Source organism: Phascolarctos cinereus, unplaced genomic scaffold (genome assembly GCF_003287225.1).
Source record: "Phascolarctos cinereus isolate Bilbo 61053 unplaced genomic scaffold, phaCin_HiC Scaffold_1;HRSCAF=81, whole genome shotgun sequence".
NCBI lineage: Eukaryota > Metazoa > Chordata > Mammalia > Diprotodontia > Phascolarctidae > Phascolarctos > Phascolarctos cinereus.
This window is the reverse complement of record NW_027555514.1, coordinates 23,828,735-23,846,010: the sequence shown is the minus strand read 5'-3', so window position 1 is coordinate 23,846,010 and position 17,276 is coordinate 23,828,735. Positions and strand designations below refer to the sequence as shown.

The following is a 17,276-nucleotide window of genomic DNA, read 5'->3' as shown; positions in this document are numbered from 1 at the left end:
AATCATAGATCAGTGTCCCTCTTCACCCCTCTGAAAGTGAGTATGTTCAGGTCACCAATTATGACTATTATTTAGGACAGAAATGGAACCAGGACACAAACATTCAGCAAATGCTCCAAATATCTGAATGGAAAGAAATCCATTCTTGCCACAAAATTCCAGTAACACTTCACTTACACACTTGGGTTCAAAGCCTCTGTGATGAACCGAGCGACTAGGGCATAGTAATCAATGCCAGCATATAACTGATTGAAGAATCTTGGGTGATCTGTTGATTCAAACACAAGTCATTCTTAATTCATACATGCATGTGCAGAGGAAGAGAGAACCTTTAAAGTCCTTTCTCATGGCACTTTTCCTGGAACAGGCAGATTGCCCCGAGGCAATCAGACAATTTCAACAGGGAACCTTCAGTTTATTTCTGGAGAAAACATCCTTTTCCTATTTTTGTTATGTTTGTTTTACTCCAGGAGAAACATCCCCTTTAATTGCTGTCTGCCAAATTGTTAGAAGCTTTGACTTTTAAGCTGGTGAAACTGACTCTCAGCATGAACCCTAGATTTTAATATTATGAACAGACACCAACAGTGTTGCCCTGCTGGGTTTTATGGGGGACAGGCAACGAGGAGTTGCTCACATATTCTACAAACTTTTGTTCATTAGAAAGGCAGGTTGGTAAAGTGCATTAATGGCTGGTTTGTAAATAGGTAAGACCCAGGTTCAAATCCTGCCTTGGATACATTCTGGCTTTTGTCCATGAGCAAGTCATGGCTTCTCTGAGCCTCAGTTTCCTTATCTGTTAAATGGGGAAAACAAGAGCTACAGTAATTATCTCTCAAAGCTGCTCTGAGAATGAAGTAAGGTAATTCACATAAACATCATAAATTTAGACCTGGAAGGAACCCTAAAGGCCATTGAGCCCAATCACTTGATTTTATAAATGAGGAAACTGAGGCATAGAGGTTAAGTGACTTATCCAGGGTCACATAACTAGTAAGTATCAGAGACAAGATTTGCACCCAGGAATTGGCAAAATATGAAGCACTAAAAATAGTTACCATTATTATAATTCTTCATGGATCACTCCAGATTCCATTAGTTGATTAGAAGAATTTTTCCACATCTTATTTTAATAGTCTATTTCTTTTTTGGTTGTCACTTTTTTACTGGGCACATGGTTTCAATGTTGTAAATTTCAATAGTGGGTCACTCAAAGAAATGATTCCCAAGAATTAAAATTTAGGAATGGGACTGCTACTTTGTTCTTTGTCCTTCTGTGCTTGCATATGAAACAGAATGCCCAGTGAACTGGTTTATTAATAATAAATGTTAGCTAGCACTAATATCATTGGTATTATTATTATTATCTGTTACTCTTGGTAAATCCACCCTTATATTTTTCAAACTAGACCTCCAGGACTGGCAACATAAATCAGGAAACATATATTAAGTACCTACATGGTTGCCATGCCGAAAATGAAAGTCATTGCCTTCAAAGCCATACATTGTTGTGACGGTTGTTGAACATGCTTCATTCTTGAAGAGGACCAATGACATTATGAGGGTGATGTCTTGATAATGCATGTGAATTGGATTTAAGTGAGGCAGGGATACCTCATTCCTCCTCCAGAATCATCAAGGTCCAGTGGAAAGACAAAGGTCAAGGTGACTATAACATATGCATTTATTACTAAATGCAGTTAGAATGCAGAAAATATCAGACAATAACTTTTTTTGAGAGGCAATCAAGGTTAAGTGACTTGCCCAGGGTCACATAGCTAGTAAGTATCAAGTGTCTGAGGCTGGATTTGAACTCTGGTCTTCCTGACTCTAGGGCTTGTGCTCTATCCACTGCACCACCTAGCTGCCCCCAGAGACTAACTTTCAAAAGTGAAACATGCAAGCAGGGCTGGGATGACCGCATCTAGAATATGCATCTAGCACTGGGTGCCGCATTGGTGGAAGGGCACTGAACACCTGGAGATAGATGATCTAGGTGTCCATGACTGTGAAGGGACTTCAAAGCACATCACACAAGCAGTATTGAAGGAACTGAATGTGACGCCATCTCATTCAGCCTCTTCAATTTAATTAGGAAGAAACTGAAGCTCAGTAAGACCAAGTGACCTCCTCATACAAAGTTCCTTACATCAGACTGTGAGGTCCTTGAGGTCAGGGACTGTCTTGCCTTTCTCTGGATCCCTAGCACTTAGGATGGTACTTGGCACATAATAGCTGCTTAATAAATGTTTGTTGACTGACTGGTTGATATTAGACTGGAAAAAATAGAGAATGTAAGCTTTTTGAGGCTGGAAACTTTTCCAGCCTCAGGGCCCATCATCATGCTTGGCATATAGCAAGCAAGTTAACAAGGTAAGTCAATAAGCATTGATTTGGTGCCTACTGTGTGCCAGGCACTGAGCTAATCACTTAACAAACATTTGCTGATTGATTTAGGGGAGAAAAATGTAAACTCCTCCAGTAGAATCAATCAACAAAGCATTCATTGACTATATATTAGGCACCATGATAAAGGCAAAGAAATGGACAACCCCAGGGAAGGAACTTCTTTCCTTGTGTCTTTGTATCCTAAAGTGCTCTGCATGCGGTGGCTGCTTAATAAAATTTGTTGAATTGGATTGAATTGAACTGAGTAAGTAAAAATATTTCCTGTGAAAGGGAGAATAGCCTGACTCTGTGTCATCCTAGAAAGGAAGGATTAGGCCTAGGAACAAGAATGTCAAGTTAAAGGGGAGAAATTATGGCTCAATGAAACGGTATAATTACAGTGTTCAAAAGTGACCTGGGCTGCTCCTTGCTTCCCCTAATGTGGAGATGGTCAAGGCAATGTTCATTGACTCCTTGGAGAGGAGACTCAGGCCTTGAACTCAACAGCCTCAAAGATCCTTCCAGCTCTGGCACTGCTCTGGTTCTAGAAGGCAATCTCCTGCCATAACAATCCCATTGGTTTTCACATAGCGTTACAGATTTAGGGCTGGAATGGACCTCAGAGGTCATCTTGTTCAATCCTCTCATTTTACAAAGGATAAAAGTGAAGCCCAGAGAGGTCAGGTTACTTGTCCAGTGTCACACAGATAATGGCAGGGTCAGGATTTGAACCCAGGTCCTCTGATTTCAAATGCAGTGTTCTTTCCCCTATCCTCCATTGCCTCTTGTAATAAGCATCACTGAGGTCCTTGGCTTTACATCCTGGGAATAATTTTCCACACCCCTAACTCACAGGATATTTGATCTCATGTGTAATCATGGAACGTTACAGAACAAACTAACATCTCCCCATTTCTAAATGAGGAGATCCCATCGGGAATCCATGGGGAACCATTTCCATGAGTGACTTCCTATTACGATGAATATCATCTCCATTAGACTTTCTTCCTTAAAACCAGCCCACCCCCATAAATAAATGATAACTAAAATACAAAATGACTGTGAAAATAGGACATGAAAACTTCTTCCTCTAATCCACCAATGGAATCTGGGCATGGCTAGAAGCCATGATTGCACAAAGAATTTTTAGAGTTCTCCATGTTAATTTATGAGTGATTTCCATAGCAACAGCATGGAACAAGTCCAGTAAACTAAGAATCCCTCACATTAAATGTCATTCCACCCCTTCTGACAGAGACCATAATAATAAGATATGTATCTCTGCTTCCGAAATGCTAACGGGGCTTTTGGTAAATACACCAGCCTTTCCCAAGGGGATACAATCCAATTATTTTTAGCTGTAATTTGATTAGATTCTTTCCACTAAATTTAAGTCAGTGTCAGAATTCACGTGGCATCAAGCTGGGCTGGTCCTAAGCAATGGATTAGCGTTTTACTGCATTTTAAACTTTCTATCTTTCATTTTAAGTGATTTTTTTTCTCCTTTTGAAATTTGGGCACTGGGTACTTTGTGTGTCAGCAGTCAATTAAGAAAAAGAACACTTTATCACATTCTTATGTGCACTTACTTAATCCATGTAAGCTTAGAAGGTCAATAAATTAATCAACAAACATTTAGCAAGTATCTCCCAAGTGCCAGACACTGTGCACACTAGGTGCTAAGGATATAAGTACAAAGAATAAAACAATTCTTGCTTACATTCTAATAGCAGAGACATTCAAATGAATATACATATAGTACACATACATATGTAAATATATATATATATATATATATATATATATATATATATATATATATAATATATATATATACACACACACATATAAATATATGTATAGAGTAAAGTGAATAAAAGTACAAAGTAGATAAATACAAGGTGGTTTTGGGAGGGAGAAGGCTAACAGTTGTACGGGAAGGAATCAGGAGACGCTTCATGCCATAGATGGCGCTTAAGCTGTCTCTCAAAGACAAAGTCTCTCAACATGGGATTCCATGAAGTGAAGGGAAGGAGGAAGTGCATTCCGACCATGGATAGAGACGGGTAATGGAGGGACATGTGTGAGGAATAGAGAGAAAACCAATTTGGCTAGATTGCAGAGTACAGAAGGAGAAATAACGTCCAACAAGGTTGGAAAGGTAGATTGGGGCCATACTGTGAAGAGCTTCAAAAGATAAACAGGGGATGTATAGTTTATTCTTATTCTAGGGAATAATGCAAATCACTTAACCTTGTTTGCCTCAGTTTCCTTATCTGTAAAATGAGCTGGAGAAGGAAATGACAAGCAACTCCAGGATCTTTACCAAGAAAACCCCAAATGGAGTCACAGAGAGCTGGACATGATGGAACAACAATAAGGCTGAGAAATATGGGGGCACCATTTGACTTTATTCAATAGAATAGTGACTTGGTCAGAGCTGCATCCGAGGAAAATTACTTGCATTGCTGTGTGTAGGGTGGACTGGAGTGGGGAGAGACTTAAGGACAGAAACAAATTGGGAAACAATCATAATAATCCAAGGAGAGCTGATCAGGACTTGAACTAAAGTGGAGAGTGTAGAGAGGAGGGCTTGGATTTGAGACATGTTATAGAGATAGAAATGGTGAAAGCAGGTAACAAGTTGGATATGTGGGGTGAGGGAGCATGAAGAGTTGAGCGCCTAGTGATAATGGTTAAATCCACAGGAGCCGATGAAGTCACTAAGAGAGTGAACGTGGAGGGAGAACAGAAGAGGGAAGAGGACAGAATGTTGGGGAACATCTACAGTGAAGGGGCGTGATACGGATGACGAACTCGCAAAAGAGAATGAAAAGGAAGAACAAGCACAGCAACATCACGAAAGCGCGGAGAAGAGAGAGCATCCAATAAGCGACAAGTTCCCAGATTTCGAGCTGAAAGGGAAATGAGCGCTCATCGAATTTAACCCCTTCATCTTATCAGTGAGGTACTTGAGACTCAGAGCGCGCAAGTGAACTGTGCCAGGTCACACTGCTGGCAGAGCAGGAATTCGAACTCAGGGTCTCCGACTACAAAACGAAAACCAATGCTTCTCTACATTAGACTGTAGTATAATGGTCGTCTACTGCTCCCCGGCCATCAGCAGCCAGCTTGACTTTTGTCCTGCCGCTGGACTTCTATGGCGCTGGAAGAGAGAGGGAGGCTGACGACTTCGTGCAGCTCAGCGTCACGTAAATCCGATTCAGCAGCAAATCAAGGCATCGCCTATGATGCCGCTGGTCCTCGTTTCCATGTGTTGCCGTCCGTGAGCCAGGATACACCGGTTGTTTCTACTTCTTTCAACTTTCTAAAGATCTTTGTGCTCCCGGTGGGTCGTATTTTTAAAATTCAGATATGAGACGTCAGTCAAAGGTATATACTTTAAAGGAGCATTCTCTTACTAGCATTCATGAGGACTCTGGAGGGCCATTATGTAGAATTTTTAGTTCTTTCTAAGATTCACATGACCAACACGGGAACCCGAATTACATGGCAGATTTAAGCTGCTTACTTCTGAATACAGGATTGGAATAAGGAGGGGAAAGCTGTCACTGTAAATACTTTTTGAATGGGGACATTAGAAAGAGCTGGGCACTGTAAAACTGCAGTCCATTTCCATGCACAGCCAGCCAATCAGCTATCTTGTTGTCAACTCAGGTTTTTTTTTTTTTTGCTTCACAGCAGATTTCTGCAAAAATCAATTGGTTTGGTCACAGAGTCAACTTTGTTCAATCATCAAAAAAAATGCCAACAACCTACACTATGTGACACCCCTGAAAACAACAGATCTATTGTTTGCTTTAATTTCCATCTTTTCCATCCCATAAACCTGGTTATAATCTGCTTTCCTAACAGAAAAGCCATTTCTAAGAGAACACGTCGCCTTGTCACTGAGCTAGAGGTCATGAGACAAATTAAGAGCCTTACTGGTTTTGACGCTGTATCGGATGACATCCTGGCAAAGTTTCAAGAGTCTCTGATGTGGCTCCCCAGTGTCCCTCATCTCCAGATCAAGCAGTTGCTTCAGCTGCTCCGGAGGCTGCCATTCACAAACCTAGAGATGGAAGGGGGATGTGGAGATGCATGCTATAAATACTGCATGAGGTCAAGGGGAAGCAGAGGAAATCAAACAGTGACTTGGAAATCACATCCATACAGGCAGAGGGGAATCAGAAATGACCAAAAAAAAAATTGTGTTACGGTTCGCCAGCAGCCGGCTCGCTCGGCAGGGCCCTGGAAATATTAGATTTGCCACTGGGACATTTTAACAACCCCCAGTCAACCACAGGAGCTGAAGTTTTCAGATTTCCCTGATTTGCCTGCCTAATGATAGATACATCCTATATGGCTCAGCAAAGAAAGAAAATCTAACCTTCCCCACCCAAACAGCTTGCAATCCAACAAGAAAGCAGGGAGGAGGAGGGAATAAAGTGTGAACTGCTGCTAGTCAGTCCCTTCCTGTTCCTCAAATTCAGAATGCCATCTCCCACCTTTGGCCATTCAGAAAGGCCATCATTCAGGAGAAGAATGTACTCCCTCCTCACCCCAAACTTTAAGAACTGATCTCTTTTCTGTGAATGACTTAGCTATTCTCAGCAGTACAATGATCCAAGACAATCCCAAAGGACTGATGATGAAGCATGCTATCTGCCTCCAGAGAAAGAACTGATATTGATTGAATACAGACTGAAGCATGCTATTTTTCACTTTCTTTTTCTCACTTTTTTTCTTTTATTTGAGTCTTCTTGTACAAAATAATATAAAAATGTTTTACACAATTGCACATGTATAACCTATATCTGATTGCTTACTGTCTCAGGGAGGAGGGAGGGAAGGAGGGATGGAATTTGAAACTTAAAATTTTAAATAAAAATGTTTAAATTTTTTAAAAATAGAATTGATCTCTTCTTTCACAGTTCAGCTCATGTGCCACTATTAATTAAGCCTTCCCTGATCCTGCCTCCCTTCTCAACAATATAGGAAATTAAGGCTTTTGTTCAGAGATTGGATACAGCTAAAAAGGGCTGATAAAAATATATTTGCCTAGAGTTTTGCAAATCTAAAGAAAAGGGCTTTACACTAGAAAGGAAGGAGGACAGAGAAAGATACCTAAATATCTATGATAATCTAAATATGGCATATACCAAGCTGGGTACCATAGAAGGTAACAACAATGTCACAAGAAAAACAGTTGTACACATGCCAAGAAACTCAGAGGAGACAGAATACAAAAAAGGGGGCTGAGGGGAAAGCAGCAATAAAACCCATCAGTTCAGATATCTGCACACAAACACAGAAGATGTGGGAAATAGAAGTAGGTCAGAAAAGCAAGGAAAAAATTTACCTAAGTCAGAACAGGTGGAATGGAACACCTGGCTGGAAAATAGCAATGAATAGGTAAATCTTATTTTTTGAAAAGGAAGAGAATAGGTAAAAATGGGTCTGGAGTAGTACCATGTATTATCTATAGACATATGAAAAATTCAGGAACCAGATGTGGGATGATGTTTGGGTGAAGATCAATGGAGGCCACAGTGATACTGTCATTGGAGTGTAGTGTAGACAATCTAAACAGAGTGGAAATAGACTACAAGTTTGGGAAAGAGATCGCAAGCCTGGGGAAGGGGAGGAGGAGAAATAAAGATTGATTGAGCATCTACCATGTGCTGGGCACTGTGCTAAGCACTCTACAAAGATTTTCTCATTTGCCCAGCATGGGGGCATGCTGAGGGAACATGATGCAGACATCTATTGGAGACCGTCTCCACCTAAAGAGGAATGGCTAATGATTTCTCGATTTGTCTGGCTGATAATTTCATCCTTCAAAAAATGAAGGAACCAAGAGAAGTAAACTGGATTCTGAGGACGATTCTCATCATTTACTTGAGATAAATGATGAGAACCTTAGAGAGAAATGACCCATTGCACCTTAGAATTTGTAATCAAGAGGGAGAGGAAATGTCTGTTGTGAACTCTTGACTTGGGGAAAGTAGAGTTCAAAGCATCCAGGAAAAGGTTAGGGAGAATTTCACAAGCTACGGTTCTGCCGACAAAGTAATCTCAGGGATGACAAGAAGTTCTGAAGAATGAAATTCTGTGGAGATACAAAGAGAAACAGAAACAATTAAAGGCATAAGTAAGAGCTGTCTGAAGAGACTGGTGTGGATGCACAAAGAACTCTTGAATAACTTAGATTTTTTTTTAAAGACACGTATAGAGGATGAAAGGAAAGGAAAGCAATGGTGGATGAACACAAACTTGAACACAATGCCAAGAGTCCTAAAGTTAACATTGAGTGGAAACTGGTAAGAACAGCTAGGGACAATGAAGAAGATTTTGCTAGCTCTGTTAGGGAAAAGAGATGATCATGGAGGGGACAAGAGCCACATTTAGGGTACATGGGATGGTAACAGACAACAGAGAGAAGATAAAGATGCTAATCTCTTATTTTGTTTCTATTTTCTCTGTGAAGTAGAACGACCTTTGGTCTTTAGGAAAGGTTTCAACGACCACAACAACAACAACCAGAAGATAATGGGTTGATAGCCAAGGTCGGCAGGGAGCTAGGAAGGGAGGACCCGGAGCCTTGGATGAGTTGTAGTCTTGTGGCCCCGATATCCCAGTGGGAGGTCTTTTTGTGCTCTAACATTTTTAAGCAATGACTTGGATGAAGATATAAATAACATACTTAACAAATTTTCAAATGACCTAGAGGTAAAAGAAATAGCTAATATGCTAGAGATGCAAGAACCCAAAAAACTCCACAACTTGAACCCATGGGCCAAATGTAACAAGATTACATTGACTCCAGGAAATCTCAAGTCTTAATAAAGTTGGGCTCAAAAAAAACCCAACTTCACGAGGACAAGATAGGGGAGGTCTAGCTAGAGGGTAGTTCATTAGAAAAAGATATTGGGGTTTTAGTGGATTGCAAGCTCAATTAGAGTCAACCATGTGACATGGCTGCCAAAAACAGAATGAAATGTTAGGCTGTCTGATTTGCAGAAAGAGGGATGGGATGGTAAGCCTGCTCTGCCCTGGTCCAAACACATCTGGAGTATTTCATTTTCTTCTGAGTGCTGCACGTGATGGAGCTACATGAGCTGGAGGGCAACCAGGATTAGCAAGGGCTGCAAGATCATGTTGCATGTGGGTCATTTTAAGAAATATTTTACATTTTTAAATGATACAAAAATTTTTTTTAGGGCAATTGGGGTTAAGTTACTTGCCCAGGGTCACACAGCTAGTAAGTGCCAAGTGTTTGGTCTGAAGCCGGATTTAAACTCAGGTCCTCCCGACTTCAGGGCCAGTGCTCTATCTACTGTGCCAACTAGCTGCCCCCTATGACGCAAATTTTAAAAAAGCATTAAAGGTTTAAAGAAAGTAGATTTCCAGCGTGGCACTGAGTGATTTTTTTTTGAAAAGGCCAAATAATTTTGGGAACTTCTACACTAGATGATCTCTGAGCATTTTCCAATTCTGGAATTGGTTACCTTCTCTGTGACATCAGGGGCTTTCAGAATCACTTCTTCCATGATTAACTGACAGGCTTCTTCCACAAACTTTTCTCCTGCTTTTGGATCTGTTGTGGGACCGTTGAGTATGATACCATCTACTAAGACGACATTCTTCTTGTTTGGGACCATTTCCTGTTGTTCAGGCTCACCTGTTTGGTTTTTTTTTTAAGAAAAACAGAAAGAGAGAAGAAAAAAAATACTTCTTACTTAAGGGGTATTTTCTTGTGTTGCACCACCATTCACAATGAACATTTCTAGAGGAATTTTTTCATTTATTCCCACTCTTTCCCCTCCTCCCCACTCTCAATGCATAGTCCCATGGCTGCTAATGGGCAAAGTTCTATAAAGATAAAAAACAAGCTTTCATTCTGCTATTAGAGAAAAGACTTAACATGCAAATGTCCCTGGGAAACAGAACTGAGATATAAATTACTAGCATCATTCCTTCCCTAAGAACATCAGTGGGTGAAAGGGCACTGGGCACCTGAAAGTTCTGGGCGCAATGCCAGGGAGATGAGAAGAAATGGGGTTAGGAAAGGGAGATGGAGAGAAAAGACAAATTTCACCACTTATAAATTTTGCCTACAACCATTGCTGCTTTTGCACCTCAGAGATCACCTCCTACATAGAAATGATGGGCCATTTCTATAAAATACAGTGTCCCTAAGTCAGCAGATGAGCAATACAACTGAGGGGCAGTCTGGACGAGGGATTCAAATGCTGGACTTGGAACCAGAAGGACCTGAGAGCAATTCTGGCCTCAGGCATTTCTTGGTGGTCTGACACTGGGCTGGTCATTTAATCTTTGAACCTCAGTTTCCTCATCTGTAAAATGAGGGTCTTAGCAACAGCTACCTCCATGGGTTATTGTAAGGATCAAATGATGTAACATTTGTTAAGCACTTCGCAAACTTTTGAGTATTCTATAGATATTAGCTATGATGATGATTTCTTTTCATTTCCACTGCCAAGTTAATCTTCCTTATGCACAAATCTAATTGCCAGCTGACTTGCATGCTCTATCCCACTCCTCCTGCCTGTTTTGGAGCCACAACCAAATTTTTTTTTTGCTACTGGAGAAGGTGTGTATTCTATTCCCCAAAGGCCACACTCCCTATCCTTGTAAATTCACAAAGCAAAATATCTCTATGTGGCCAAAAATATCACTCCCTATAAGTATTGTGTCCTCCAATTAGAATGTAAGCTCCTTGAGAATAAAGACTTTTGACTTTTGTATTTGTATCTCCAGCATTCAGCACAATACCTGGCATTTCATAAATGGTTTTGTTTTGTTTTGTTTTGTTTTCCATTCATTCTTGTCACATCTCTGCTAAAACAAAAATAAAAACAAAAACCACAATTCCAGTGGTGTCCTGTTAGCAATAAAGAAAAGTTCAGAATCCTTACCCTGGCATTCAAGGCTCTCTGGGACTTGGCTCCAACCTGCCTTTCTACTCATATGTCACATTATGACCCATGACACACACAGTCAAACTGGACCACTCCTTGATCACGCCCTACCCTTTATCATCATCACATTTGAACGTGATACAATCCTCAGGCCCAAGAACCCACCTGCTGAAATCCACCTTATCCTTCAACACTCAGCTCAAATATCACCTACTCCATTAAGGCTTTCCAGATCTTGTCAAGGACTTTGTGCCTACCTAAGGTACTTATTTTGTTCCTGCTTTGTATTTCAATTATATAACAAGATTAATATTTTATTTCCTTTGCTAGATTATAAACTCCTTAGGGTCAGAGAACATGCATGTTGATAAGAATTTGTTGAATTTAACCAAATTACTAAATAGAATTTTCTATTGCAAAATAATGGCATTTTTTCTGAGACATAGATAACCCTGGTCCATGTTCTAAATGACGGGCTCCATTACCTGTCCTTTTAAGGTCAGGGATTGTTTTCATCTTCTTTATATAGCACTTAATGGTTCCTGGTATATATAGTAGGTGCTTAATAACTGCTTGTTGACAGTATCCTTCCAATGTACCAAAGGCTGTTCACCTTGGAATCTAATTTGGACTTTGCCCACAAATAAAAGAATCTGAGTACAGATATTTGAATTCTTCTTGTAGTAAGAATGACATTTCCCCCAAGGAAGATCTTTCCTGATTATACTCTCTTATTTCATTTTCTTAAGACAGGCCAGAGAATCAGAATTAGAAAAGGGACCTTGAGAGTTCATCTGATAATAGCAATGCTTGCAGGTGGGCGAATATTTCAAGTGAAACAAACAGAGAGTTGTTGATTCCTTCCTTGAATTACTGAACCATATGTATACATGTATATTTGTCTAGAACATATGTACACACAGCGTCATCGTAGCATGTGATAGCCAAGCTGTCAGGCTGATATATGGGGGTGCTGCATAGCCGCTAGTCACCCAAGACTATGATGGATGAGGAATCACATTTGAGGGTCACCTCAGTGGAACTAGAGGGCGTGGCCAAGCTATTGCATATGAGCAACCAAGAATTACACGGACCATGTACCATGAAGGATGTCATTGGAGAGATGGATATTAGAAAAGCAGGTATATTGGTCACATTGTAAGGGGGGAGGGAGAATAATTTAATGCTCCATGGGACCCTCAAAATGTCAAGAGGTCTACGGGAACACCTCAGCATATTGGATGGACTCTCTGTGGGAGAATGTGGCTAAGTGGTATGCAAGACTGGTGGACCAGGACGGGGCCCAATCTGTAAGAGTGAGAACCCACACCAAGGAGAACCCAGCTCTAAGTAGAGATGTGCAACCCATATACACATATCTATTTGTCTATTTTTCCTTGACAATATTCTAAGTTCCACATGGCAGCTACATTATCTCATCTATTCGGTGCCCCTATCTTCGAAGAATTAGGGAAGCTCAGTACATCTCCCCACCCCCTGCACACACACACACACACACACACACACACACACACACACACATATACACACATACATGAAGGCCTTCAAAGCGCATATATACTTAGCTTCTTCTCCATGGACATATTCAATCAAGTAACATTTTTTAAGAGAACTCTGCTTTTCCTTTTCATAAATCACTCTTGAGCCAAAGAGATCAATATCGGAGAACAGAACGTCAGGACTCTTTCCACTTGACATGGTGAGCAGACGTTTAAAATGAGCCTTCATATTCCAGGCACAGTCTCCCTGCTCCAGACCCCCTCTCATTTTCCTGTGGAAAGGCTAGGGGTGGAGTGTGGGGAGGTGAGATTGGAAGCAACCTTGTTTTCAACCATTTCAAGGCTGTCCTTTAAGCCCGGCCAGAAAACAACAGGGCAGGGGGAGAGGTAAGGGTGGCGGTGGGAATGAGTAAAGACTAATCAATTTCGCACAAATGGCTCCTGTTTTAAAGCAATTAAATGTGAGAATACCATCAATGGTGTCATCTAAATCGGAGATTAAGGATTACGGAACAGAGGGGAAAGAGCCTGCAACAACAACGATTCTGCCATTTAATTGGAAGATTAAACTGATATTTACCTGCCAGGCTTTGTGTCAGTCTTATTCTTTTTTCATGACCTAGTTCTTCTTTATAATCACATACATTAATTTCATTTTGTAAAGTTAAGCACCCACCATCTAAGAAAATCATTTCCAGTGCCTGGCATATTGTAAGCGCTTGATAAATATTTGTGGAATGGAATAGAATAGAAAAAGAACAGAATAGAGCAGATAACAGAACAGAATAGAACAGGCTAGAGAAGAGAAAAGATGTATTGATTGATTCTTTAGGGAAAATGTCTAAATCTATTTTTAAAGTATTTCAAATATTTCTATTCTTCTCATTAATAGTCGTTTATTAGGCACTGGTACTCTAGAAACTGTGTATAGCAAACCAAAGCCCATCTTTTTTAAGGAAAATGCTTGGATACTATCCTACAGCTTTACCTCACCCCGTCAGAAAAAAATAATAATCTTATTGCTAGCATGCTCAAATAGCGTCCATGAGCAGATAAAAATGTCATAGAAAGATTTACCACTTTTTGCAACTTGTGAAAGATGGGATCTTCTGCAAAGGAGGCAGTTTGCATAAAAATGTGAAAGGTGAGTTGTCAATAGCTCCCCCAAAATGAATTCCTATAATCTTATTTCATGGTCAGGTTCAATTAGCTTTGGTTTTGAAATGATGGATTTAAAATGCATTAGGGTCAAATGCTTCATCAGCTCTGGGACCCAACTGACAGAGAAAAGGCGCCCACATTTGAATAAGCTTCCCCTAAGTACTGTGGGGTTGCTTCCCCAAGTCCAGGTCTGTCTAGGCAAACAGAAAAAGGAAAACTGCTGATTTTTCCAGGAATTTGGGTTATGTCCACAGGAGATGTTATCATTAAATACACACACACACACACACACACACACACACACACACACACACACCCTTTGAGAAAAGCTAGGTAGTATAGCAAATAAGCATTGGAATCACACAATACAACCGAATTTAAATTCAGCCTTGGTTACTTACTAGCTAGCCATGTATGACCCTGGGCAACTTCTTTCAGACTCAGTTTCCTCATCTGTAAAATGGATTAGCACCTACACCAGAGGTTCATTGTGAGGATCAAATGAGATGATATATTTAAAGAATTTTGCAAATCTTACAACCTAACATAAATGTTGGCTAATATTATTGTGATTTATTTTCCCCTTAGTAACAGGATTTGGTATCTGAATTGACAGACAGCAACAACTCCAAAAATCTGGCTGGAATGATAACAAAATGATGAAACTCCACACGTCCTAAACCCACTTACACCTAGAATAGCAGAGAAGTTAAAACGTTCACAGTCTCTGAAGCATTGATTTCAGAAAACACCCAAGGAGTTTTCAGGACCAGGGGGTCAAGCAGTGAGGTCAATAATATTGAACAGCATGTGAACTAACTGATGCTTTTGCACAGCTGGGAGCCTACGCCATATTGATGCATCAATTCAATCGTAGATGTGCCTGGCGAAGAATATTGCATCCCTTGCATGCACCATAATGGGTACGCCCTCCAGCGAGGGCAGAATGTTGTTTGTTGTATGTGTTTCTATGCTGATTTATGCCTTAGGCAGGTTTAAAAATAACTATAGCAAATTGGTAAGGGTTAATCAGTAAACAGGGGGGGTAGAGCAGAGGCAAAATGGTTCTTGGTGCCAGGGAGAATGATAGAGCGACAGGGGTGGAGAGGGACCGCAGGGTGGGAGGAGAAAGAGAGAAGTTAGCGGAGAAGAATCTGGGAATAGGACAAGAACCACTCCCCACTTAATTAGCCCATAAAATGATATTGAGAGAAGAACAAAGGAAAGAGGAAGAAAATTCAGTCTAGACTAGCAATAGACAACTTCAGCATTTCAAAGATCTTAGTTAGATTTCATCAACGGAGAAATTCCCTCTATGGAAGCAGAGAGCTGGACTTGAAGTCAAGAAGACTAGGTTTGAACCTTGTCTCAGAGAGCTGTGTGACACTAGGCAAATCACCTAACTGTTCTGGACCCGCTTCCTCAGTTGTAAAATATGGCAGTGGGATTTGGTAACCTCTAAGTTCCCTGCCAGCCATGAATCCAGGATCCTGTGACTGATGTCCTATGATTCCTATAACTTACAATCCTCAAAAGATGTTGTGGCTGAAAAATTCATCCTTGTGTGGCTAGCCCCAGTGAGGGGCCCTTCCTTGAAACCAGGACATCCAGGGATGCAGAATGTAGCCAATCCAAACCTTCTCATCTTAGTTGCTTCCTGTGTATGTCTTTCTATCAATTCTCCACAGATGACAGATGGTTATAACAGATGGTTATAACCATAAGAAAATGTGATGTCTCTCATAGAGGGATGCAGCTGATGAAACAGAAAACTAGAAAGGTAAACGAATAAGTCCTGGAGTTGTATCAAAGAAAGGCTGCTCTCTCTAGTACTACCATTTACTGAGAAGGAAGATGAAGACAGTGACTGACAAAGAGGTAGACGAAGGTAGACACTTCTCTGCATTGTCACCTGTTCTTGCTGAGAGAGGGGAAAGAAGACAAATCCTGTAAAGGAGAGTTGCAGAGGGTTTCACTAAACTTACAGTAAGGGTCACCGCCTTTTCCTTAAGCATACCCCTACTTCATCTGAAAGCACCATTAATCCTGAATCTAAAAGTGATAGATACTACAGCTGCTGTCATGAAGTAAACCCAGTTGAGCAGAGGAACAGTACAGCATCAAAGAATCAAGTAGAAGATAAGTTCATAAGCTAAGATGTCATGCCCAAGGAAGTGTTTGTCCAGAAGAGCATGGAGCAGTTCAACTTAGCAATGGAAGCATTGGTTCACAATGTTCACAAGCAATATACCCATCAAGGAACCTTTACAGACAGTTCCTGAGACAGAAGGAGGATATCAAAGTCTACAGTTCCAAAATGGAGTTGCTCTGGCCACATACCTTTACCTACACACATACCTTACTATTATAGGATTTTATATGTGTACCTACTTTCCCCATGGGCACATTGATAGGAGAGTGGAATCTAGGTTTCTTGGTAGAAAGATGTATAAATAGTTTGCTTTGCATTTTCAGTAAATGTTTTGGTTAAGGTTAATTGAGTTTTAGTGGTTGATTTAATTGTGTGAAATACACCAATGGGAGCTCCTAGCTACAGTATTGGTAAGGAAAGTCACCCATATGGGTTACTTCTAGGACTCTGAGAATAGTGAGTTGTAATAGTCACCCTTGCTCTGGTAAAACCTCAGTCTGCCAATGTGGAGGAAGGGCAGAGGAAAACAAGAAAAAGAGAGAGAGGAAAAATGAGTATCCCTGAGGAGAGGGGAGATGAAAGGGGGCTAAATAAGTAAATAATAAAACAAATGCCTACAGCTTTCTCAGGGGGAGGAATATAGAATAAATAAATAATTAAATCTAGAATAACAAATAATGTGGCAGAAAGTAAGAGGGCAATTGATTTGACCCTTTTAGTTGATTATGACCATTGCGCATTTGTCTCTCCCCTTCTGAGACCTACGAGCACGTTTCCTAACGTGCTTGTTTGTTCTATACTCTCATCCCCGATATCCCAATTGCAAATTCAGAACCACTAATTATGCTTCCTCTACAACTTGTTCCAATGGCTCATTCCGGTGTGGAGCTAATCCCAGATTCCCAAAAGCTATGCCAAGGCAATGTAAATGCTAGTAGATTTTTCCAAGCCAGAATGGTTTCAAATGCAGGATCAGTGATGGATGGTCTTTCTATTATCTGAGGATCAGACTAGCCAAGTCAAGAAGCCCATCGCTGATTTCCCCTAATGTTAGTGTCTACCCCAATCACTGTGTATTTATCTTTTAGGTCTTGTATATACTTATCT

At 40.5% G+C, this 17,276-nt stretch overlaps 1 protein-coding gene across 1 annotated transcript in view; it reads right to left on the bottom strand.

Annotated features, from left to right (window-relative positions):
• Positions 1-17,276, bottom strand: part of GADL1 (glutamate decarboxylase like 1) — a 187,053-nt gene that overhangs the window by 148,305 nt on the left and 21,472 nt on the right. The window contains exons 2-4 of the mRNA XM_020993432.2: positions 9,903-10,075; positions 6,337-6,463; positions 178-268 (exon numbers count right to left, since the gene is read on the bottom strand). Coding sequence (XP_020849091.1) covers positions 178-268; positions 6,337-6,463; positions 9,903-10,075 — 391 coding nt within the window. The remainder of the gene's footprint in view (positions 1-177; positions 269-6,336; positions 6,464-9,902; positions 10,076-17,276) is intronic.